General features: G+C 48.2%; 2 protein-coding genes across 2 annotated transcripts in view; both read left to right on the top strand.

Moving 5' to 3' along the window:
* Nucleotides 1–1,214: 1,214 nt before the first annotated feature.
* On the top strand, nucleotides 1,215–20,450 carry CCDC112 (coiled-coil domain containing 112). The gene is made up of 10 exons (XM_058677268.1): nucleotides 1,215–1,371; nucleotides 5,489–5,610; nucleotides 9,860–9,981; nucleotides 12,270–12,359; nucleotides 14,829–14,904; nucleotides 15,228–15,618; nucleotides 17,182–17,595; nucleotides 18,736–18,831; nucleotides 19,731–19,849; nucleotides 20,346–20,450. Exons 1-10 carry the CDS (start codon nucleotides 1,261–1,263, stop codon nucleotides 20,374–20,376), a joined length of 1,572 nt encoding a protein of 523 aa, XP_058533251.1. The 5' UTR covers nucleotides 1,215–1,260; the 3' UTR covers nucleotides 20,377–20,450.
* A 2,286-nt stretch (nucleotides 20,451–22,736) lies between these two features.
* PGGT1B (protein geranylgeranyltransferase type I subunit beta) overlaps nucleotides 22,737–25,174 on the top strand; it is a 40,186-nt gene continuing 37,748 nt past the window's right edge. The window contains exon 1 of the mRNA XM_058677512.1: nucleotides 22,737–22,897. Within this exon, the coding sequence (XP_058533495.1) occupies nucleotides 22,758–22,897 (140 nt within the window). The 5' untranslated portion in view covers nucleotides 22,737–22,757. The remainder of the gene's footprint in view (nucleotides 22,898–25,174) is intronic.

The following is a 25,174-nucleotide window of genomic DNA, read 5'->3' on the forward strand; positions in this document are numbered from 1 at the left end:
CAGAGTAATTTCTGCCTTTTGTTGATGTTGCTGGATTTTTGAATATTTGCATAAACATAACCAACATCCAAACTGTTGTGAAGTCTACACCTTGCTGTATGCTAACATGAAGTTAAAAAAAAATGGATTTCAGACCGTTTGGGTTTTTTGGCTTTTGAGGGCTATTTACCCAGGTAGCATTCACGCTGTGTCCAGAGTGACCCCCTCCTTGGCTCTTGCCGGCGGGCTCCCCAGGAAGAGGGGGGCTGCTGCAGCAGAGGCGTCTGACAATTTCACTTCCAAGTCTTGATGCGTCCACCTGAGCCTCTCCCAAGATCTGCAGCCAGACAGCTCTGTAAAGCAGCAGAGTTCATCGAGGAGGCAGATAAACAGACCAACTGGCTGGGGTCAGCTCTCCTTTCCTTTAGAGAGTGACCCTGAGATGACAGTTACATGGGTTTTTATGGAAAGAGTGAGTTACACAGCCATGGGAACCAGGTGAGTTGGCTGCCACATGAGGCTGCCATCGGAATAATGTGTGACCAATGGGTGGGCTATACCAACCACAGGATGCTGTCATGGGGACAGTGGGTAGGCTATAGCAGCCACAGGAGGCTGCCATGGGGACAGTGGGTGGACAATGGGTAGGCTATAGCAGCCACAGGAGGCTGCCATGGGGACAGTGGGTGGACAATGGGTAGGCTATAGCAGCCACAGGAGGCTGCCATGGGGACAGTGGGTGGACAATGGGTAGGCTATAGCAGCCACAGGAGGCTGCCATGGGGACAGTGGGTGGACAATGGGTAGGCTATAGCAGCCACAGGAGGCTGCCATGGGGACAATGAGTGAATAAATCACACAAGGCCACGCCCCACCGCTGAGCCCCGCCCCGCGCCACACCCCTCCTCCACCCTTGGCCTTGGCGCCCCATTCCCACCCCCGTGTCTCCCCTCACGGTTGGATGGCTCCGCCCTCACCCTACCTTCATCCTCTCCCCTCACTTTCAGAAGGCTACGCCTTCAGCCTCGCCCCGCTCTCCACTGGCCACGCCCTCATCCCACCCTCAGCCTCTCACCTCACGTTCACAAGGTCACGCCCTCATCTTTGCCCCGCCCGCCACAGGCCACGCCCTCACCCCACCCTATTCAGATAGCCTCTCCCTCAGCCCCTCCGTCACGTTGGACGGCCACGCCCGCGGCTCCGCCCCGCTCCGCCCCTCACGGCGGCGAGGCGCGAGCCCCCAGGGTTCGGGGGCCGCGGCGGCGGGCGAGGCGAGGGAACATGGCCGCCCTGACGACGGTGGTGGTGGCGGCCGCGGCCACGGCGGTAGCCGGGGCTGTGGCGGGGGCGGCGGGCGGGAGCGGCGCGAGGGCGGCATCGGCGCCGCAACAGGTAACGGGGAGGTGCGGGAGCGAGGCGGGCCGGGCGGACCGGGGCCCTGGGCGCTGCGGGCCTCCGATGAGCCCACTCCCGGCCTCTCCCCGGCGCCTCGGGGCGCGTCCCCTGCCTTGGACTGACCGAGGCCGCGCGGGACACGGTCGGGTCCCTTCTCAGATCCCTGCGGGAACGGGCCTGGAGCGGCCGGGCGCAGCTCCCCTCTCCTTACCCGGAGTGCACGGAGCCCAGGGTGTGCCCACTCGGCCCGGCCAGCTCAGGGAGGAAACAGGGACATACGGAGCACCGCTGGAAAGGCCCGGGTCTTGCGTGCCCGGTCGTATGCCTTGAGGTCCGCTATGCTGGCGAGGGGTGGCTTCCGAAGGCCAGGCGGGCCAGGCGCCTCCCCGACCCGGTGCGGTGATGGTCAGTCCCCGACCCTCTGGGAGAGGGGGTTGGCTGCCCGGGCCACGCCTGGGGACAGGCCACCTGGCTGCTTCCCCACCTGTTCCCGTCGTGGGCCTGGAGAGCTGCCCTGTAGCCGCTACCTTGGAGTGGGAGGCAGCTGGTCAGTTGGGAATGTTTTCAAACAGCAGGACTGAGCACAGTCCGTGGGTGGACGTTCCTACAATTCCAGCAGCCGGTGTGTCCTGACAGGTGGCTGCTGGGGATGTCCCCGGGACGGGCTCTCAGCCTCAACCTGGATCCCTGCCCTGACCGTCCTGTCTCCACCTGCAGTCACATACTCATTCTGTTTGTTTACAACTAGTGTAAAATGTTTGTCCTAAGTGTTTGGAATCTCAAGTTCTTCTATGACGAGAAGTCATAGTGTTTCTGATCTGTGCTTTAAAAATTATTGTTTGCCTGTTCATTTGAGAAGCAAAGGGAAAGCTCAGAGCACAGGCACTGGGGACTCAATCCAGGTCGCTCAGGAGGTGGCAGGGACCCCGTCGTTAGATCACAGTCTTCCAAAGTCCCGGGTGGCAGGAAGCTGGCATCTGGAGGCACAGCTGGGCTTTGAACAGCATACTTCTGACTGCTGGTGCCCATGTGCTGCCTGCTCTTTGCCCTCCTGAAGACTGAAGGTCTCAGCTCCCCACCTTCTTCACAAAGACTGTTTCTCCTCTTGGGTGCGTGGTGTCTTTAAATGTTGAATTATGCATTGTGAAAACTATCTTCAGGGTTCAGCCAAGTGGCTAAAGTTCTTGCCTTGCATGCGCCAGGATCCCATACGGGTGCCAGTTCTAATCCCGGTGGCCTCGCTTCCCATCCAGCTCCCTGCTTGTGGCCTGGAAAAGCAGTCGTGGATGGTCCAAAGCCTTGGGACCCTGCACCCATGTGGGAGACCCAGAAGAAGCTCCTGGCTGGATCAGCTCAGCTCTGGCCATTGTGGCTGCTTGGGGAATGAACCAGCAGATGGAAGCTCTTTCTCTTTCTCTCCTTCTCTGTGTAAATCTGACTTGCCAATAAAAAACAAATAAATGTTTAACATCAACAGCAACAAAAACTCATCTTCAGCAGCATCACACGGTGGGATGTTGATTGTCTGACGTCTTCTGCTCCGATGTCCTAAAGGTTATGGACGGAGTACTCCTTCCATAATATCTGCATTCCTTCTGACTTCAGACATTGTTTATTGATAAGGCTGAGACACATTTGCCTTCTGCAGCCTATCTCAAATGCCCTTAACATCCAGTATAAGTTGGACCAAATTAGGAGCCTGGAACTCAGCTCTGGTCTTCCACATGGGTGGTGGGGACCCCACAAGTACTTGAGCCAACGCAGCTGCCTCCGAGGGTGTGCGTTAGCAGGAAGCTGGCAGACCGGCTGTGCGGATACCCAGCGCTCCTGCCTGCACTTTGGCTTTTCCTGTAAGTCAGAGTGGATATCCTTGCGTGTGACCTGGCTGTGTGTATATGCAAGTGGAGTAGGCTACACAGTGTCCCAAAGGTATTCATGTACCGCAGCGCCTGTGCGTATTTAAGTTTACAGCTTTACATAGTGAATGGGACTTTGCAGTTAGCATTGAACTAAGGGTCTTAAAATGTGGAGATTGTGCTGGATTCTCTGAGTAGACGCTTTGTAATCACAAAGGAGCCTGCATCTGGAGGTGGGGGAGTCTGAGGTAGTTGTGGATGTGATGACAAAAGCAAGACAGTGGAGTGGGAAGGGGGCCGGGAGCCGAGGGAGGGTGTACATGCTCAGTACAGATACATGGCTTGGGATCAGCACAGTGGCTGTGCACCTGCTGTGCCAGCATCCCACAGGAGCAGTGGCTGGGCACCTGCTGTGCCGGCATCCCACAGGAGCAGTGGTTTGAGCCCCAGCTGCTCTGCTTCTGATCTGTTTCCATGCTGATGAGCCTGGGAAAGCAGTGGAAGATGCCCCTGCTGCCCATGTTGGGAGCCTGGTGGAGTTCTGGTCTTTGGCTCCAGCTGTGGCAGTGGGCACTGGGGAGTGAACCAGCAGACGGAAGAGCTCTCTCTCTCTTATAGCTCTTTCAAGGAAAGGAATAAATCTTATAAAGAGAAAACACTGCCAGGTTTTAGTTAAAAAATTAAAGAGTTGGATTCTTTTTATTATTGGTGGTTGTACAAAATTCCTATACTCCATCATTTAATATTTGATCTGTAGCAGTTTTACTAGCAACAAGTAATTTTTATACTTCTGTTAAAATTTTTCACAATTATTTTCCACTTTCCCATACTTTGTGATTAATATCCACAAAGGAACACATGTAAGAAAAAGTTGTCTCAACAGAAACAATACAGTTTAACAATCAACACATGATCAAATTATTTCACATTTTGTAGTGGCCTGTGATGTTGTGACGTTGCATTCAGCATGCTATTCAGTGTTCTCAGAGTGACGTTTTCCCCTCTGATGAGATCATACTAAAACCAAGCCTTCTCCATTGCTCTGGGGTTGTCACTGCAGAGGCCTTGGGCTCTGTGTTCTCAGTGGACTCTGTTACTCATCTGTCAGCTCGCACCGCCAGGCTGGCCAGCAGCCTTCAGAGGGTCACTGGAGCAGTCTTCTGAGCACGAGTGTGTTTGCAATTACTCCCTTCCTTTTGTAGCTCTTTCACTGTTGCTTTCAGCAAAGAGGCTTCATGGTCTTGCACAGCCCAAAGTATTTCTGAGGAATCTTCATGTATCTCCCTTCCCAGAAGCACAGGGAAGTGACCTTTGCTAATCTCTGATGCTATTTGTGTCTACTGGTGAATTAGACTTTTTCATGACAAGGACCTCCCAGGCAACAGCTACCTTATTCGGGAGTTTCTGTGCAAAGTTCAGTTGGTCTCTAGTTCTCTCAGCTGAGTGGGAGTTAATTTTCAGGAAAGGACACAGGGACCCTGGCTGAGAGCCCCACAGGACCCCAGTGATGAAGTTCATCGTCTCCCGAGTCGAGGGACACCGTCTGCTCCTGCTGGGGCGGGGGTTCTTACCTATGTGCTCCCCAGAGCGCTAGAGCTTGGAGGGACCCTGGAGCTCAGCTCGACTTCCTGCCACCCGGCTACTGCCAGCAGGAGGCATTGTTCTCTGCCAGGGCTGGTCCCAACTCCACCACCCGCTCTGTCTGCCCTGACCTGCAGCAGGTGCAGACCCTCCTCAGCCCCAAAGCTGCTTTTCAGTTGACCGGTTTTTTTTGGGCAAGGTACAATAGCCTAGTGGCTAAAGTCCTCGCCTTGCATGCACCAGGATCCCATATGGGATCCAGTTGTAGTCTGGGTGGCCCTGCTTCCCCTCCAGTTCCCTGCCTGTGGCCTGGGAAAGCAGTCAAGGACGGCCAAAAGCCTTGGGACCCTGCACCTACATGGGAGACCTGGAAGAAGCTCATGGCTCCTGGCTTCGGATTGGCTCAGCTCCAGCCATTGCGGCCCCTTGGGGAATGAATCAATGGATGGAAGATCTTCCTCTCTGTCTCTCCTTCTCTGTGTAGATCTGACTTCCCAATAAAAATAAATAAATCTTAAAAAGAAAAAAAAAGAAGTTGAGTTGCTGCATCAGTAACTGATTAAAAAAAAAAAAGAAATGAAATAAACTTGGCTCTAAACTCATCACAGGAGATGCTGTCTCTCTCCACTCTGGTTGTTGGCTATAAGGGCTATAAGCTGTTTTTGTTCTCTGTGCAGAATGATGGTGGCTGCAGCGCTGCAAGCGGAGTTCGTCCTTTTCAGCTGCAAAGCTGGAAACAGAAAGTTAGTCGCACTAAGAAAGCAGAATTTGTACGTACTGCAGAGAGACTGAACAATCAGTGAGTATGGAAATTTACTAAGTCTGTAATAACTGTAGTGAGCAATGTAAGATGAACTGTACTCCACTAAGTTATGAAATTATAGCCAGTAGCCTTCAAATGTAGCCAGAGAAAGGTGGGAGATATGAAATTGGCAAATAATTATAGACAAGTTAGTGTAAAATTAATTTTCAGTAATTTCAATTTTATTTTTACCTTTTTAATGTGTATTTCAAGAGATGTATAATAGCTGTTTAGATTTTGTGTATCAACAAATTGAAGTACATCTTCATTTTGTAACTGTGGATAAGCATTCAATAGTTTGTGTAAATAGTTAAATAGTTGTTTGGCTTTGTAAGCGATGGACAGCATGCTTGTACGGATGAAGGTGCAGAGGGCCAGCTGTGGTGGCCTCGGGCTTCCCGTGCCGGGCGTGCTGCCTCCCAGCGTGTGACCTCATGGCCAGCTGCCGTCCTAGGCATGCTGTGTGTTGTGGTCACACGGGTGGAGAGGTTTCCATTTCTGTCGGGTGTCTGGCGTGTGTATGAGTTTCCTTGAAACAACTGGTGGCATTCCCTGATTGTGAGTGGTGTCGGCAGCGCTGCACTCCGCATCATAGAGAATAATGACAGGAATTGGAAATCCAAGCACGCCCGCCCGTGCACGGCCTCTGAGAGCTGTGCTGAAGTGCTGCTTTCAACTGTCGCTGTGTGAAAGAGAGAAGGATCTCAAGGTGGAAAGTGGTGTCGGACCAGAGCCAGTGGCCCTTCTCTGTGGAGAAGTTCCCTCAGTAAAAAGTTCCAGGTTGAATTTCAAAGTTCACACCTTGGTTCCTGTTGGCACCTGAATTGTCATTGTATTTATTCAATACTGGCATCTTTCCTCCAAACTTTGAGTTGTAATGGGCAAGTACAAATTGTATGTATTGGAAGGTATGTGATGTGATGTTTTGACTCTTGTGTATGTTGTAAAGTGGTTGCCACTGATGAGCTAATCAGCACATCCACACCTCACGAAGTGCAGTGTATGTGTGCATGTGTGTGCACATGCACAGTGAGGATCTGTTCTCTTAGTGAAATATTGTTATTCCAAGTGAAATAAGCCAGACACAGAAAGACAAATACTGCATGATGTCATGTAAATGTGGAACCTAGAAAAGTTGAACTCCTGGAGATAGAGATGAGAAGGGTGATTGCTAAGGGTCTGGAGATTGAGGAGTGGGGATGGCAGTTAGAGGTTGAAGGTTTCACTGCCCAAATGGCTTCAGTGACCAGGAGTGGGCCAGGCCAAAGCCAGGAGCCTGCCTCTCCATCTGAGTTTCTCATGTGGGTGTGGAGATCCAAGGCAGCAGGTGGGTCAGTATTTGCCGCCTCCCAGGTACATGAGCAGGAAGTTGAATTGCAAGTGGAGCAGCTGGAACTCAAGCCATCGTTGAGCTGGGATGCTGGTGTTATAGACAGTGACTTCATCTGTTACAAGCCAGCGTGGTCCCTGAGGTTGTGAGGCTGCGATGTACAGCATAGTAAGTGCACTCAATTATACATGTTAAATATACCTTATCCAAAATGCTTGAGGAGCTCAGGTTGTTTTGAATTCAGAAAAATTTGCAGATATGTATTGAGGTCTGTTGGCGATAAACACAGAATTCATTCATGTTTCTTGTGTGCCTAATGCTGAGTTCCTGCAGTCTGTACTTGGTGCACCGCGCTCTGCCCATGGCCCGTCACTTGACGTGGGGTGGGGAATTTGCACTTGGGACATTATGTCATGGCTCTAAAATGTCAGACTTTGCAGCATTCTGGCTTTTCATGTTACAATGTTCAATCTATAATTGTAGTTTGCTCATACTTATATCTTTAATATCCATAGTTTGAAAACATATGTATTTTTTTTTTTTTTAAAGATTTATTCATTTTATTACAGCCAGATATACACAGAGGAGGAGAGACAGAGAGGAAGATCTTCCGTCCGATGATTCACTCCCCAAGTGAGCCGCAACGGGCCGGTGCTGCGCCAATCCGATGCCGGGAACCTGGAACCTCTTCCGGGTCTCCCACGCGGGTGCAGTGTCCCAATGCATTGGGCCGTCCTCAACTGCTTTCCCAGGCCACAAGCAGGGAGCTGGATGGGAAGTGGAGCTGCCGGGATTAGAACCGGCGCCCATATGGGATCCCGGGGCTTTCAAGGTGAGGACTTTAGCCGCTAGGCCACGCCGCCGGGCCCAACATATGTATTTTTTTAAATTTCCCAAATAGGTCATCCTAGACAGGTCCAGGTTTTGGCAAATGTTTTTTCTTCACCAAGTGGCTGAAGTTAACAGAGACAGCCCAGCAGTTGTTGGACTTTGTGGTCAGGCTTTCTCCATCTGTTGGGAGTGTGCAGGAAGTCACTGTAGGAGTGTTTCTCTTCAGCAGCTGTGATTAAATACAAAGGAGGAACAGTGTGCAAGAAGCTGTATTTCCATGGTTGGTAGGGGTGCCCTCACTGCCCAGGGCCTCCCCCCACGTGGCCACTGGAGTTAGTTTCTTATTTCTGTTGCACAGATATTTTATGTGTTTATGAGAAAACAAACACAAAATTGAGACTTTTTCATTTTTTAGATAAATGCCAGCATCCTGTGTACATTTTGTCTTGTCTTTGCTTTTTAAAAATGAAAGTGTGTCAGATTCTGAGGTGTTGCTGGCTGTAGGCATGGGGATGGTGCTGGAGTTGTGTCCGTAGGCGTTGGTGCCTGTAGGTATGGGGATGGTGTTGAAGCTCCCTGGGTCAGGTGTGTGTATCTACAGGTACTCCCAGAAGCATGTTGGGGTAATGTGCAGGGCAGTGCATTTACTTTACCTAAAGAGAAAAGGGCACGTAGAAGGAGAGGTACAGTTGTTGAATGGTTATGAGGTGCTTATCATATTGAAGTCATGTATGAAGTGGGTGAGCTTAGCAGCCTCCATGTTGGGTGTGTCGAATATGTTCTTGTAAAATCATGTGATTCTGGAACTCTTTCCTTATCGATTCATTTACAGTACTACTCACTGTATTTCGTTTTATGAACATAACAATTATTTAGCTTGCCCAACATCGGGTGGTGCTTAGGTAGGCTTGTGTCTGCATTATTCTGTCTGTGTGTGGATATCTGATCAGGAGAAATTCCTGGAAGCTAGAGGGAGAGAAGCCTGTAGAGGTGACCAACGCTGCTGCTCCTTCGGCAGTGTTTGACCAGCAGTGCCTGGGAGGGCGTCATCCCCACACTCTTGGCTGTAGGATGTGTGTGTGTGAATGCATGTTGTTTTGCCGTCTGATGGGCCTCCAGTGTTAGTGGGGGTACTGTTCCTGCTGTTAGGAGTGAGTTGGAGAGTTTCCTGTGTTTGGTGGCTTGTCTCCATTGATACACATTGAGTGTCTTTGTAAGTTGAGGTGCGTAGCCCAGGAGAATCTAACTTCCTGTTAGAATGTGATGTGTCCGTGGCAGACACTGCCATCAGATGGCAGTAGTTTTCCCACACCTAGCAGGGAACAGGTGGGTTTCCCAGTCTGCCACACAGGATGTAAGCAAGCTTCCCCCACCTCCCTGCTCTGGGCTCCGTTAGTGTTGGCTGTTTCCTCTGAAATCCATTTGGTCCTTCACTGCCTCTGTCAACTAGCACAAGCTTCCAGAGGAGACATGCTAAGATAAGTCCCTCGTGCTCTGGGCCATCCCATCTGATACCACAGGTGCCTTGGCACAAAGCAGCAGGTGCAGGACTCTGCCAGCCGTGGTGCAGCTGAGCCTGTTTGGGGTCAAGTCAGGGCCTTGAGGTGCTTCACCGGGCCTCAAGCAGCAGTTTCCCCCTTGGAGCAGAAAGCAAGCATGTGTTGACAAATTGAGTTCTTTGCTCAACCTAAAGTTTTCTCCACAGCTATCTTTGTTTTGTTTTGGTTTTGCTTTGCTTTGCTTTGCTTTATCTGAAAGCTCAAACTAGCAGTTAGAACTGCTCAGCAGTAATGGCCTAAATCACGTTTTAGTCACCAGGACGCCCCCAATGTAGGGGCTCAGTGAAATAAACATTTTGCGCTTCAAATAGCAGTTCAAATTAGAGTTGATTCTAGTGGCACTTCACTGTTTCCTAGCTACTATTTTGACTACTCTTTGGACTCCTTAGCCTTAGTAATCTGAGTAATAGTATTCTTACCCTTTAAATGGATTAATCTAAGTACTGATTTGTGGATATCTTCATATTTTGAACAATGAGTATGTTTATTTAAATCATATTTATACCATTTGTTTCTTTTCCCAAAGAATTATTATCATAGAAAAAGATAAATGCAATCATTTCTACAACCAAAAAGGTGACTTGAGGATTGAGCGTAGTATGCTGGAAGAATTGGAAAATAAATTGATTAACAGCAGGAAAACAGAAAGTAAGTTGGGTTTGCGGTGAGCTACAAACTGCTGAGTGATTTTAAGTTGTAGTTTTGCTATGCACTTTGTCATTCTTTGTCAAAAAACTTGAGTTGGTGCTAGGTTTGTCTTTCAGGCCCATGTCATTTCTTCAGGTCACCATTTAGTTGTTCCATTCGGGCTGCCTTTTATATGTCATCGTATTTTCCTCAATTTAATAGTAAGGAGTGGTTTTGTGTTCTTGATTGATCAGCCAGTAAATTCTGTTTCAGTTTCTTAGAACAAACATTAATTGGTCCTTGGGCTTTGTGATCCGAGCTCATCCCTCTGGCGTCGACTGGCTTGCATTGGTGAGCAGCGACAGATCCAGAGCCACTCATGGGCACGTGGGTGGGATGGCTGAGTCACACAGGGCTCACACGTGGGTGTCACCACCACAGTCCAGCCCGCAGCTGCAGTTCCCAGTCACTGATGACACCCAGGACTATGCCTGCCTCACGCAGCTCTGTGACAAAACTTTGGCTCCTTGGGAAGTTAGACTGCAAACGCTACAATCTTCAGTACTGCTCAGTTTTCCTAAAGGAAAAAGCAACTCAGCCTTATAAAATGTTAGGGTTTATGATACAGACATTAGATTCTAATGATACTCCCCTATTGCCAAATGAAAGGAATTCCTAATACGGGTTTTTTAAGAATGTAAGGTTACCCCATTTTTAGGAATTACCTTTGTCAGGTAGTAGGAAGGGTCATTTTCTTTCCCGAGGTGCAGTGATAGCAAGCCCTGTTGTGAATGCCGGGTCCCAGTACTCTCTACTCTTAGTGCAGGAGAGAAATGTGGCTAGCCCAGCGCTAGCACGTTTTACTATCCCTCAATTCCCTTGGAGACAACTGGGAGACAGATCTTTCTGTTTTTCACTCATGCCATTGGGCAGAATATCCTGCTTGGTATTTTTGGGTTACTTGATATTCCCTTTTATAAGAAACTTTGACTTTCTTACTTCTCTTGGCTTTATGGCAGCCAGGGCAGGAAGGCCATGTCTTAGGGGAGCAATAGGGAAATGTCCCCTCATGTGTGATGGTTCAGAAGCAGCAGACACTCAAGGGTTCATGTCATCCTAGCCTGCACCTATGTCACATTGCACTTCAATGCTTTGTCTGTGCAGAGCGTGACTTCCAAATGCCTATGTAAAAGGATGATTTGTAATACAGCGATTTTTCTGTCGCTAATGAAACTATGACAAAAATAAAACAAACGATACTTGTCTTCACCAGACAAGTTTGTTGATTCACTGTCTAACAGTGAGAAAGACTCTCTAAAATAGATTGGACAAAGTTTCTGCTTCTATGGAGTTATTAGATTTTAGTAGAAATACAGAATTATCCAGTTATACTTTTTATGTACACATACATGTGCATGCATGTATATATATGTGGTACGTGGGAGGTGTTTTGAATATTAGCATTGGCTTTAATTAATAGGTGAACTTTAAAAATAAAGTTCCTCTTGAGGACTTTTTGCCAGGGTCTTGGCTTCCTGCTCGCGGTGGAGAAGGTGCAGAGCCAACTGAAGAGTAGGGCCCAATGTAATCAACTCGCATCACCGTTACTGGAACGTGTGTGCGTGAATGAATGTCTGTGGCATTAGCCTCATAATTTAAATAGCTGCTAAGGAGTTTTACTCCACAAAGTGTACATGACAGCCTCCTCTCTCTGCTGCTGCTGAAGACTGTCAGAAAATGTCCTGGAAACCCATCTATGTCTTGGGTTCTTAAAGTGGGAGGGGCATCTTGTTCTTTCTTGTTCTTGGGTTGAGCCATGAGTCCTGTGGCATGGATACCATCAAATAGTACCTAAGGTGCCAGTTGGTATCACTCACCCATTAGCGGCTATTTTTGGATGAGGTCAATTCCCAGTGGAAGATATGTCAGTATTCACAGAAGTAGTTACTGGTTAGACAGTTGTAATATTTCTACACTAGAGCTAAGATCAAATTCTGTTTGTATTTATTACAACAACCCAAAGAAAAGAAAAATGCTGTTAAAAACCAAGCAACCATGACTGAGTCTGCTAGGTGCTGATCTGTGCATCCACAGCAGTGAGAACAGTGCTGGGGTCTGCCTCCCTGCCTGCTGCGCTTGTGCGGACTGGCACACTGGCCTGCTGTCTTTAGGGCAGGTGCCTCCAGCAGCGGCTGTCTTGTGTGGCTATCCTCTACTGCGTGGGTGTGACCAGTATACGTGTGTAGGATTTTGAATTGTAGCAACATTTGTCACAGAATTATTTTAAAATACATTCTTCTTTCTTATAGGAACAAAAATCCAACAACAGTTGGCCAAAATATATAACAATGTAAAGAAACTTCAGCATCAGTTAAAAGATGTGAAACCTACACCTGATTGTGAGTAGTTCAAATGTTGTAATCTGTTCTGTGTACAAGTGTTTTTAGTGTTCACTGGAAAAGTATATACTTCTCTAATACAAAATGTACCTGCTTTTCTAGTTCATCATTAATGGAACAAAACCTTTACCATGCAGGGATCAATAAGGATATATTCTAACATCTGACTTTTGTGTAGATGTTTTTCCTTTAAAGCACAACAAATTTTTAAGACATTTATGAGGTAGCTGGGGTAGATCCTGGTGTCATTTATAGGATGGAAAATCTGTGATGGAGAAAAGTTACCACTTGGCTAACTGCTGGGGTGGAGGTAAGGACTGCTTTGCTCAGCACTGCATTTGGAAGTCGTTTCAGAGGCATTTCAACTAAAAGTACTTCAGAAGGTTTGTGGAAAGTGAAATTAAGAGACAAGTTTATTTTGGCGTGAATTTTGAAATCTGTATGATTTCAGAATTTGACAGAGGATTTTTTTTCATGAACTTTTTGAAGATCCCTTTTTTTCTTTTATTTGAAAGGCAGAGTGACAATGAGAGAGAGAGAATACTCCTCCTTTTGTTGATTCACTCCTGCAGCTGGCCACAACAGCCAGGAGTGACTGGATCGTGTTCAAAAGCCAGGATCCAGGAACTCCATGCTGCTCTCCCATGTGAGTCCAGGGGCCCCAGCTCTCGGCCGTCTTGTACTGCCCTTCCAGGCACATTGGCAGGGAGTAGGATGGGAATGGGACAGCTAGGACTCTGGGCCCCGGATTTGGAAGCTGGCTTGAAGACTTTTTGTATGTATGGATTTCAAAATTGTTTTATATCAAATTACATAGCTTAGAATGAATGATATGTTTGACGAATCTCTCACCCCACTGTCATACATGAGAAAAGATAGCAGCTGTATCAGTACTTCTTGGGTTATACCAATACTAATGTGGGAAATCTAAGCACTGACGCGAAGTGCTCAGGCTGTGTGGGCTCAGGAAGCACATGTTGGGTCAAACCTGGGGTCTCTGAGTTGCATGAAATTTGTGGCAAGTCACTTGATTTCCCTGAGCTCTGAAGTGGGGTGATCATGAGGTTATGTCAGGATAGTCAGGGAGGAGAAACAGAATAGGGCACACAAAGCATGTAAGCACTGACATTGATAAGCGAGCATACTTGTCAAATTAATGAAATGATCGAAATGAATTGATATTGTAATGCTAAAGTATTACAAAAACATGAATTAATATTGTAATACTAAAGTATTTCATAAGAATGATAGAATAAGTGGACAAATATGTTTACATGTTTTAAAGATTTATTTTATTTGTTATTTGAAACATGGAGTTATACAGAGAAGAGGAGAGCCAGAGATGTTCCATCTGCTGGTTCACTCCCCAAGTGATCGTAACGGCTGGGGCTAAGCTGATCAGGATCCAGAAGTTTCTTCCAGACCTCCCAGGGGCCCACGTCCCTGGAGCATCCTCCGCTGTTTTCTCAGGCCATAGGCAGAGAGCTGGATTGGAAATGGAACAGCTGGAACACGATCTGGTGCCCACATGGGATGCCAGCACTGCTTTTGGAGGGTTAGCCTACTTCTCTATGTGTATTTATTAAAAAAAAAAAAAAAACAGAAACAAACTGTAGGTCAAGTTGAAAGATGAATTTAGAAAGTATTAACTTGAAAAGCTGATACCCCAAAAACGTACCTGCAAATGAGAGCAATCAGGATGACTAGCCTAAAAGAAAAATGGCCCGGATTATAATGTGTATGGTGTGACAAATTAAAAAAACAGATTGCAGCTAATTAATGATGATGAAAATGTCCATTAAATCAATGATGATTGCAGCTGGCATTGTGGTGCAATGGGTTAAGTTGCCACTTTGAGTGTGCCCACACTCTTTATCTGAGTGTCTGATTCCAGTCCAGCAGTCAGACCCAGCCGCTGCCTGCTGTCCGTGCAAGGCAGCAGACACCGTCAGGGCCTGAGCCCTCTCCACCTCCGTGGCACGCCCCGGGGCAGCTCCTGGCTCACTGTGCAGGTGTCTGGGGAGTGAACCAGTGGGTGGGAGATCTCTGTCTAAAAGGAAAAAAGTCACCGATGACTTTTGCTTCTCTTTTGGAAATGGGTTGTAAGAACATATGAAGGCTCTCCCAGGACTGGAAGAACGGTAAAACTGTAGCCAGCACACGTGGCGTGTGCATGCATTCTTCTTTAACATTTTAGGATTTATTAATTATCCTCTATGTTTACCTTGAGCCTTCCAAAATATAGATGCAAGGATATTTGTAGCTATTAAAATATTTAATGATAGGAAAAATATGTAATGAGAAAATAATTACAGTCATGGAAGTTAACTTTTGAGCATAGCATTCCTTAGGCTAAGAAATGTTTCAAATTAGAGGAACATTTCATTTTTTTCCTTAATATACATGAACTCTTTGTGATACTCAGATAGGATGACAAAATAATTCTTCCATGGGTTTTTGTTTTCACAGTTGTTGAAAAGCTCAGAGAAATGATGGAAGAAATTGAAAATGCAATTAACACTTTTAAAGAAGAGCAGAGGTTGATGTATGTGTTAACTCATTTTAATATAAATATTATTGATCATGACTAGGATGCTGTAAACAGAATTTTGTTTATTTAATGAATATTAGAAGGAATATAAAACCTCTATTTGTTTTAGGGTTTAAATCACTTTTCATGTTTAAAGTTACAATGAGTTTTTGTTCATGTTTGGCAACCATAAAATCCTGAATGAGACAGCGAGAGTTGTATTTCTGAGGACTGTCTCTGAAGGTGTGCATCCAGGAATGTTGAGAATGTTGGGAACGGGCGGGGGAAGGGAAGGGCTAACGTGGCCTTTGCATCTTCTCACCCCTCTGACATCTTAGATATGATGAGCTTATTAAAGAAGAGAGGACAGCTAATAATGAGTTGACCGCGATATCAAAAAAAATTGACACGTGGCCTTTGGGCAATTTAGAGAAGGATAAGGCTCCCAGGGCAGCCTCAAGCAGAGTTCCAGGGGACAAGGGACTACCTAGCACCCTTCCAGAAGAAGTCGTGGACTTTGAGAAGTTCCTGCAGCAGACAGGAGGCCGCCAGGGCGGCTGGGATGAGTACGATCATCAGAACTTTGTGAAGGTGAGAAGCAGACACCAAGGGAAGCCTGCGTTTGTGGGAGCAGCTCTCGAGCACCTCCCAGGAAGAACGCAGGAGGAGGTGCAGCAGCATGAGCAGTGGTACCAGAAGTTCCTGGCTCTGGAGCAGAGAAAAAGAGAGGTAAGGCTAGCCAGAATCGTCATTGTTTATCGTGTGGGTGTGGGGCGTGGACTCTTGTCACTAACTCTGCAGCAGAATTGTGGGAGGTGTGCTGGCAGGAGGAGATGGAGGCATTGCAGGGCAGGGGGCAGTGGTTCCGAGCGGTGCTCCCCCAGGACATAAGCAGCACGCCGGGTCAGAGCATTGCGGGAGGGGGAGCTGTTTAGCTCCCCGGGTGGGAGTGGTCCAGCTCTGTCCTGTCTTTGGAAGGAACGGGTATTACCAGCAGAGGTCACATGGCTTTCAATAGAAAGTCAAGAGGTTCTTTTGACAGTTTCTTTGAGACTTTTGGACTTTAACTATGCTTTGCTTATTTTAATGACTCCAAATGTTGGCTACTCCAGAGGAAAAAATGAATCCTTCATTGTAGCAAATACCTAAAGAATTTCATTTTCATAGAAATGTTATTCTGGCTTTCATTAGATCAGCACTTCTTGGCCTTAGCAGTTGTGTGGGTTGCAGAAGGCTTGCCGCTTCCCTTTCCCTGCAGCCTTGAGGTATTCCTGACTTGTTAAATGTATTGCTGTCCCTAGACATTGCCACGTATCAAAGTTGGCCCAGTTGAGAAGTGAGAATCCTAGATTTAGGTCCTCTAAGCCTTTGCCATTTTTAGATAGACGTTTAGTAGCTTTCTTAATGATGGTCTTAGACCTCTTTGATTTAACAAGTGGCTGATGTACCCAAGGGACGCTGAAGAAATACTGGTCGCATAGCTCCATGTAAAGCCCTGGAGGACATGGCTGGAGCTTCCTGTGCTCATTGTTTCCTCCTCTGAAAGAAGCTAAGGGGGGAGGGGGAAGTCCCAGAGCATGGAACTGTGTCATGAAACAATAATTTTTAAAAAATTAAGGAGGTTAACTTTCAGGGCATTAAGGAACACATTTTGAAAGGTGCCCAGCAGGTCACAAAGGACAGAGTTCTTATGAACTGCATTCCTTGGGAGCCTGGGGGTCAGCAGAGGAAAGGAAGATACAGAATTCCATCATCAGACTTCCTAGAGTTACAGTAATTTTTTTATTATTATTTAAAAAGTTTCCATTGGAAAGGCAGATTTACACAGGAGAGGCAGGGAAGAAGATCTTCCATTTGCTGTTTAACTCCCCCAAGTGGCCACAGCTGCTGGATACTGAACTGATGTGAAGCCAGGAGCCAGGAGCTTCTTCTGGGTCTCCCACGTGGGTGCAGGGTCCCAAGGCTTTGGACCGTGATCTACCTCTTTCCCAGGTCACAAGCAGGGAGCTGGGTGGGAAGTGGAGCAGCTGGGACATGAACCTGGTGCATGCAAGGCGAGGCTTTAGCCACTGAGCCATCATGTCAGGTCCACATTAGCAATTTTTTAAAAAAGTGAAAGTAGAAAAAACATTGTGTTTGTTAAAAAAAACGTAAAAAAAATCTTAAATACCTGGCCTTCTACAAATAGGGTTCTTTCTAAAAAGGTGAAATTGAGGTCACATTTCAAATAATGGTGGTTGTTTAAAAACACTTCACCCATGCTGTCTTTTTTTTTTTTTTTTCATGATTTAGTCTATTCAGAATTGGAAAACTCAAAAACAGCAAAAAAAGGAGGAAATTTTCAAGTTAAAGAAGAAGGCAGACAACATGCCTGTGCTTTCCCATGATGAAGGTGAAGACAGTCCAAACCGGGAGGAGGCACAAAGAAAGAAGCAGAAATTGGCAGTTGACGCTTGGAAGAGACAGAAAAGTCTAGAATTGTCCATGAAACATGCTTCCCGGTTAAAAGAAGAAGAAGAGAAACAGAAGCAGCAGCAGAAAGCGCGCCAGCGTCAGTTTAAACTGAAGCTGCTGCTGGAAGGCTACACCCAGCAGAAGAAAGAGCAGGAGGAATTGTTGAGGCTTGAAAAGGAGCTGAGGGAAAAGGCAGAAAGAGCAGAGAAAAGAAAAACAGCTGCTGATGAAATTTCCAGGTTTCAAGAAAGAGTGAGTAAATGGTGTTCTACATAATTTGTAAATGTTACGCCTGGAGGCCATGGAGGCGTTAAGTCCATGTTTATTTTGGCAAAACCCAGCGCCTCGTCCATCTATTAGACCTGTGGGGGTGGGATACTGAGTGTGCAAGCTGTGTCCCTGGTTCCTGGCAGGTGGCGTGTGGCAGGGACAGGTGCAAGCCTGTGTGTGTGACAGGGGAGAGACCCGGGAAGCTCAGCTCAGGGAGGGCAACCCAGGCGGAGTGCTGGAGGGTGAACACTCTGAAGTGCGCTGGGTGCAGCCAGGAGCAGGCAGGAACCTGGGAGAGGCCAGGAAGGCAGCCACTGTCTCGTGTCCCTGCAGCCCAGCTGGGTTTACCCATGGGGGACTTCCCCTTTTGTTCACTGTTCCCTCTACACCATGATGTCAGCTCCGTGGGACCAGGGGGTTTTGTGTTTTTGCTCTCCCCAGACCAGAGGGGTCACGTGCAGCCTAGGTATGTGCTGCATACTTGAAGGCATCATGGTGTGTTTGGGTGGCAGGATTACAAATGCTTAAATATGTACACAGAGAAATGCCAACAGGGAGACTGAATCCAGACAGTCACTAGACACAGAGGATAGCTACACATGAGGTATGACTGTCGGGAACTGTTCATGTTTATCAGAGCAGACTCAGCGACATTCATGAAGCAGAAGGAAGAGGAGAAAGTATTGAGTGAAAAAAACAACTCTCAGAGATTTTGATTTATTTCTGTTAGCCCGCATGTAACAAAGGGTTGATGCCTCCTTGCCTCTCAGAAAGAGAGCCACTTACTAAAAGAATGAGAGAAGAGTAAATACCAACCAAACAGAAAATACAGCGTGAGATTCCTTAAACCATGTGTATCCATGTTGGTAAGTGGAAATGACTGAATTCACTGGAGACGGGAGCTGTGGACGGACTCCCGGACTCCCACCGCAGGATGGACAGCTGGGCGTGGGCAAGGGACATGCGCGGTCCTCTGCTGGACAGCTGGGCGTGGGCAAGGGACATGCGCGGTCCTCCTCTGCTGGGAAGCTTAATACGGAAGGCGGATTGACAGTTAAGGTAATTTACTTTGAAGTGTGAAACTTCCTGGTTAATTTTACTTTTAATATTGGTTTTATCTAGGATTTACAAAAACTTGAATTGAAAATTTTAGACAGACAAGCGAAGGAAGATGAAAAGGCAGAAAAGCAAAGAAGACTGACGAAATTAAAAGAAAAGGTATTTTGTGCTGAGATCCTGACCCTAATTCTACAGGTTTTCTTTGTGTCTTGCTTAATTTCTGTGTCACCTACTTCAAGTTTCATACTTGTGTACTTGCATATTGGAAAGCGTAACTTTTACAAGCAGCTGCTGTTTGAACATTTTAAGCACCTTTTTCTTTCATCCTGAAGTATTGCTTCCTGCTCACCCTTCTTTCCATTCTTTGAAATGAACCTGTTTTCAGCTGACAGCAGCTGACTACATTGTTGGCTCTCATTGGTGTTCCGAACTGGAGACTTTGTGACCTAAATGGTAAAGCCAAGGACTGACTGACGGTGACTTACCTGCATTTGTGATTTGGCTACAGTGTTACTGACACATTTGGATAATAAAACTAGGAAAAATAAACAATAGTAGTTTATCGATAGACTGATGCAGTCTTAATTTTAAGACCTATTTTTAAAAAGTCAGATTCAACAGAGGAAAGACAGAAAGATCTTCCATGTACTGGTTCACTCTCCATATGGCCACAATTGCCAGAGCTGGGCTGATCTTAAGCCAGGAGCCAGGCGCTTCTTCCGGGTCTCCCACGTGGTTGCAGGATCCCAAGGACTTGACCCATCCTCCATTGCTTTCCCAAGCCAGAGACAGGGAGCCGGATCAGAAGTGGAGCAGCTGAGCCATGAACTGGTGTCCATGTGGGACACCTGAGCTTCCAGGTGGAGCACAAGCCCACTGAGCCTCAACGCCAGCTCCACAGTCTTACTTATAGCTATGGGACACAGTTAGAAGCTTACTGAAAGAGGTTATGCATAATTTCATTACTGTTAATATTGAGGATGTGTTCTGCAATTGCTTTGTGGCTGAGTCTCTTAGTGCCGTTGAGATAACTGGTTCTGTCTGACTTCTGAGTTCAGGTTGAAAACCACGTTGGGAGAGATCCCACAAGGCTTCATAGACCTACCAAAGGCTGGGAAGAACGAATGAAAAAGACTGGACCAACTGGCTGTGGGCCACTGCTGCACATCCCACACAGGTGAGAGAGAGTGTGGGTACTGCTACCCAGTGCACATGTCTGTATGGTACCTTATGGTGAAAGGCCGAGGGAAATCAGTATGCAGTTTTTTCTTTTCTTTTAAAGATGTATCTTTTATTGGAAAGTCAGATTTACAGAGAGAAGGAGAGACAGAGAGGAAGATCTTCCATCTGTTGGTTCACTCCCCAAGTGACCACAATGGCTAGAGTTGAGCCAATCTGAACGCAGGAGTCAGGAGCTTCTTCTAGGTCTCCCATGTGGGTGCAGGGTCCAAGGCTTTGGGCCGTCCTTGACTGCTTTCCCAGGCCACAAGCAGGGAGCTGGATGGGAAGTGGGGCCAGGTAGAACACGAGCCGTACCCATATGGGATCCTGGTGCATGCAAAGCGAGGACTTTAGCCACTAGGCTACCACACCGGGCCCAGTATACAATTTTCAAAGTTAACAATCATGATTTTAATGTCTAAATGTTTCTAACTGTTCTTTTTTTTCCTTAGAGCTGTTCCAACGTGGAGACAGGGATTGTAGGGAGTAGGGCATGGTGAAATCGGTGTTGAGCTGAAGAGAACGCTACACTGTGTGGTTATGCCAGCAGAAGGGCACTAGCCGCGACTTGTAACATCACTGTCCTGGCTAGACTGTCAGCGTGCTGTGAGAGCTGTCATGAGGGAGTGTTGTGTTGCACAGCGGGTTCCTGCTGGGGGGAATGCAATATTTAATTTGTATGTTGGCTTGTTAATGAAATGAAAGGTGTTCAAATATGCTCATGTTACATTGTTGCATTTAATACTCAGAACATTTCAAAGACACTTTGTTTTTGTCATGGCATAAAAAAAATTGGGGCAAAGGTTTTTAAGCCAAAATTTTCGTAACTTTTATAACGTGTAGGTAAGTTGGCTTGAGTAACAAATGTTAAGTAGGTTTTCTTTTTGAGTTATGAAACAAGTTACTACTTTTCTAAGTTTAACAAATTGGTCATTTGATTATAAGAATTTAGTGTAATAAACATTTTGTATCTGTTTTACGCATGCTTTGTTTTTTATGGAGAATATTTTAAAAACATGCCTCGGGCCTCGTGGTGGGGTGATTGATGTGATTCTTTCAGTTCCTTCAGCTGTTCACAAATTTATAAATTTTGTGTCTTCACATCTTTGTGGCTAATGCAGTTTTCTTTTCTGCTTCTGTTTGCCTTTTCCAAAAACAGGAAAATTCTTTGATATGAAACAAGCCAGCTTTTAGAGTTGTGATTTCTGTTGGTGTCATCCAAAATGTTTTGAAATTGCTAGGCTCCATGGTCAGGCAAGAGAGTCAACTTTGAAATGTGTGGACCTCTGTACAGAAAAGTACATCTTAGCAGAATTCAGGTTTTCGAATTACCTCAGTTCTTGGCTATAATTCTTATATTGTGTGGGGAAGGTGCCATATTTGTAAATATACAGCAAACTTGTTTTTTTAATAGTATCTTTAGTTATAATTTGATAACACGTAGGTTAAATGCTTTACAAATTTACTTTAAGCAGTGGTAAAGCTTCTATTTTCCAGCAAAATCATGAGTTTCCACTTTGGATACAATTAGTGCTGAATGAGAGAACTGACATGGAAAGTCTCTAACAGGAGTGCCCATTTTATTCATGTTCCTGTTCCTCGTAACTATTAAAAATGCGTTGAAGTGTTTAGAAATAAAATACAAAGGGACCAGACAGTTTTAAAACAAGCAAGCAGTGGCAAGGTACAGAATTCTTGACTGTTGCTTCTTCACGTGTTGTCCATGTTACACCCAACTGCAGCTTTCAGCTTCCTACCTCTAAAGATGAGCATGCTGGGTGATAAAATGGAGTTTGTTGGTGTTTCTTTTTTGAAGATTTGTTTATTTGAAAGGCAGAGTGAAAGAGTGTTCTTGCATCGTCTGGTTGGCTCTCAGAATGGCCACAACAGCCTGGGCCAGCCCAGGTGGGAGCCAGGCACCTCCAGGGTCTCGCACGTGGGTGGTGGGTGCAGTGGATGGTGGGTGCACGGTCAGGGACCTTAGCAACCTCTGCTACTTTCCGTTCCCTAAGCAGGAAGCTGGATCAGAGGTGCAGCAGCCAGTCGAACCAGTGCCCACAAGAAAAGCTGGCAGCAGCCTAACCCACTACGTGACGGTGCCAGCCCCTGTTGTTATTTAAGTATGCAAGTTTCTTTGAAGAGAGCAACCTTTCTAACTGAAGCTCGCGAGAACTTTATTATGAGTCCTTCATGTAAAAAACAGCTGATGGTGTCCTCACTTGCTGACTCTTACGGGGCCTGGTACATGTGCCAGTAAGAGACTGAGGGTTAAGCCCCTGCTCCCCGAAAAGGGCTTCCAGGCCTCCGGGGTGTCCTGCACGGCGTCCCCGAAGGGCCGGCTGGGGGGACACGGGGTGACCCGGGGTGTCCCTCGTGGTCGGGGTGTGTGGGGTGACCCGGGGTGTCTTGCACGGCGTCCCCGAAGGGCCGGCTGGGGGAACACGGGGTGACCCGGGGTGTCCTGCACGGCGTCCCCGAAGGGCAGGCTGGGGGACACGGGGTGACCCGGGCTGTCCTGCACGGCGTCCCCGAAGGGCAGGCTGGGGGACACGGGGTGAACCGGGGTGTCCCTCGGGGTCGGGGTGTGTGGGGTGACCCGGGCTGTCCTGCACGGCGTCCCCGAAGGGCTGGCTGGGGCCGGGGTGACCCGGGGTCACCCTCGGGGCGCGGGAAGCTCGCGTACAGTGGCAGCCCGCGGGCCTGCAGCGGCACCCTCCTGACGAGTCCTGCGCGGGCAGAAGGCTGGTGGCCGGCCCCTCCGCGGACCCCGGAGTGGGGCCCCGACCCGCCTGCCGAGCTCCCTCCCGGGTCCCGCCGCGCGGCGACTGCTTCCGGGCCGCGGCGGCCGTCGCTTCCGGAGCAGCATGGCGGCCGTGGAGGATGATCCGCTGTCCGGGAGCGGAGACGGGGAGCGGCTGGATTTCCTGCGGGACCCGCACGTGCGCTTCTTCCAGCGCTGCCTCCAGGTGCTGCCCGAGCGCTACTCCTCGTTGGAGACCAGCAGGTGGGCGGAGGCCCGGGCGCCGGAATCCGCGGTTCCTGGCGGGCGGGACAAGGTCTGGCGCGCGTGGCCGCCCGGTCGGTGACCGGCGCCCCTCCGCGCCCTCCGGGCCCCTCGACCTGTTCCCGCGGAGAACGACTTTCCAGGAACGCTCTCTGGGCGGGAGGCGCGAGCGCCGCCGGGTGGCCTTGGAGACGGTGGAACCCGCGGACGCGGGGTGCCCAGTGTGGCCGGGTGCGCCTGGGGTTGGGGTGCCCAGTGTGGCCGGGTGCCCTTGGGGTTGGGGTGTTCCTCGGGATCGGGGGTGTAGGCAGGACCATGGGTGTGTCGTGTGCTTGGTATGCCCTTCGGGGTCAGTGGTGTCCGGCGGGACCCGAGGTTCCCTGTGTGGCATGGGGTGCTCCTGGAGTCGGGGTGCCCCTCGGGTCGGGGGTGTCCCGTGTGGCAAGAGTGCCCCTTGGAGTCGGGATGTCCTGTGTGTGCGGCGGGACCCGGGGTGCCCCTCGAGGCCGGTTGTCAGGGTCGCTTCCCTCCCGGGCCGCTGTGCCCGGAGCAGCTCAGGACTGCGTGGTTTTGGGTGGTTCCTGCAGTGGTGGGTTCCGGGGAGGAGCTGAGCTGGACGTGGCTGGAGGGCGGTTCGGGGGGCCGTCTCCCTGGCCCAGAGCGTCCTGGGAACGCCCCTTTTCCTGTCATGAGCTTTGAGGTCTCTGCGGTTTTGCCTCAGGATGGCCAGACCTTGGGATCCGCCACACGCCGGAGCTGGTGTGCCCAAATGGCTCGCGTTCACCCCATTTCCAAGTTCCTTCCCCTCTGTCGCTGCGGTGGCCGCCGCCCTGGCCACCTGCTGCTGTTTCAGTCGGCTGGCCTGGCTGGCCGGACACGGCCGTCAGCAGAGGTCTGGTCCAACGGTAGGGACGTACTGGAGTTCCAGGACTCAGCCGTTTGCTTGTGGCTGTAAGGTGTGTTTTAAAAAGGCGTGGGAAATCCCTGAGCCTAAGGAACTATTGTTATGAGAAATAGAGAATTAAAAAAAAAGGATAAGTGTGGATGAATTGTGTTTGGGTCATACAGGGAGGAACGTTGGGTGCGCTCAGAGCATTCTGCAACCCTTCCATCCCTGCACACCACCTCTGGGACCCCTTAACATTGCAGCGTGTGGACCAGTCTCTTCGGTTGTCAGACTGTGGTTGTGCTTGCAGCTGAAGGGAAGTGGCAGAACTGGTGCCCCGCTGAGCACAGCTTGCAGTGTTGGGTCTGCCCTGGGCGTCATGTTCTCTGTGTAACCTTGGTGTGCTGAGGCAGCCAAGTAAAGCCCTGTGTGTGCTGCTCGTCCCTTGGCTAGAACTCTGGGTTAAAATCACTTTTGGTTTTCTGGTGGCTCATTTAATAACTGTAATCAAGGTAATTAGCTGTGTCAGTTTTGTGGTTTTTTGAGCTGTTTTCTCCTTCCGGGCACAGTTCATAACTTCCCTTCATTTCAAGTTGGGTCCTTCTGTGCTGTGTATGACTGGAGCTTGACACTAAGATGCTTTGAAGAGCTTCCAGCCTTTGTAGCAGGGATGCTGGCCACATGTCTCCCTGCACTGGACAGTGCTGGCTGTGGCACGGTTCTTGCTGTGTTACAGTCCCACCACGTTGACTGGCTGCCCTGTGTGCTTACAGGCATTCAGAGTTAGGCCCTTGATTTAAACCTTCTGTTCTTTTCTTTTTTTTTTTTTTTATTATTGTATTGTTGTTGACAATCTTTACATAGTTAATTACAGTTAAAGGAAAAAGAAAAAAAAAGAAAAAAGGAAAAAAAAGGTTCAGGGGGATAGGAAAGTGGGCAATGCCATTATGCCCATATTGTTTCCATCCTGCATCTGAGGTAAAGGGGGACATTGAGGGAGAAGCCCCACCCGGTTTCCCGCCCACCCCAAGTCCCGGATATGGGGCATGCTCCGAGATATGTGCCCAAGTGGTGTTAATAGTTCTCTAGTTATGAATCGCTGCCCGTTTCGCTCGATGAGGTGGTCCACTGATTGATATGGTCCATCATAAAGTCTCCGTTTGCCCCATAATTTGCTGCCAACATATAGCTGAGATGAATGATTGATCTGCTCTGTCTTCTGTCTTTTCTTGATTAGAGTTCTTTTCTCTTAACCAGTAGATATGAAACAGCTGATTTTTTTTTTAAAGATTTATTTATTTTATTGGAAAGTCAGATATACAGAGGAAGACAGAGAGGAATATCTTCCATCTGTTGGTTCACTCCCGAAATGGCCACAACAGCCAGTGCTG

Source organism: Ochotona princeps, chromosome 19 (assembly GCF_030435755.1).
Source record: "Ochotona princeps isolate mOchPri1 chromosome 19, mOchPri1.hap1, whole genome shotgun sequence".
Lineage (NCBI taxonomy): Eukaryota > Metazoa > Chordata > Mammalia > Lagomorpha > Ochotonidae > Ochotona > Ochotona princeps.

What these genes read in the sequence shown, in the direction of transcription:
- CCDC112 (XM_058677268.1), top strand. Translation starts at nt 1,261, where the DNA reads ATGGCCGCCCTGACGACGGTGGTGGTGGCGGCCGCGGCCACGGCGGTA. An exon ending in CGGCATCGGCGCCGCAACAG is followed by an intron (nt 1,372 to 5,488) that starts GTAACGGGGAGG and finishes TTCTCTGTGCAG; the next exon opens with AATGATGGTGGCTGCAGCGC. An exon ending in TGACGAAATTAAAAGAAAAG is followed by an intron (nt 18,832 to 19,730) that starts GTATTTTGTGCT and finishes TTCTGAGTTCAG; the next exon opens with GTTGAAAACCACGTTGGGAG.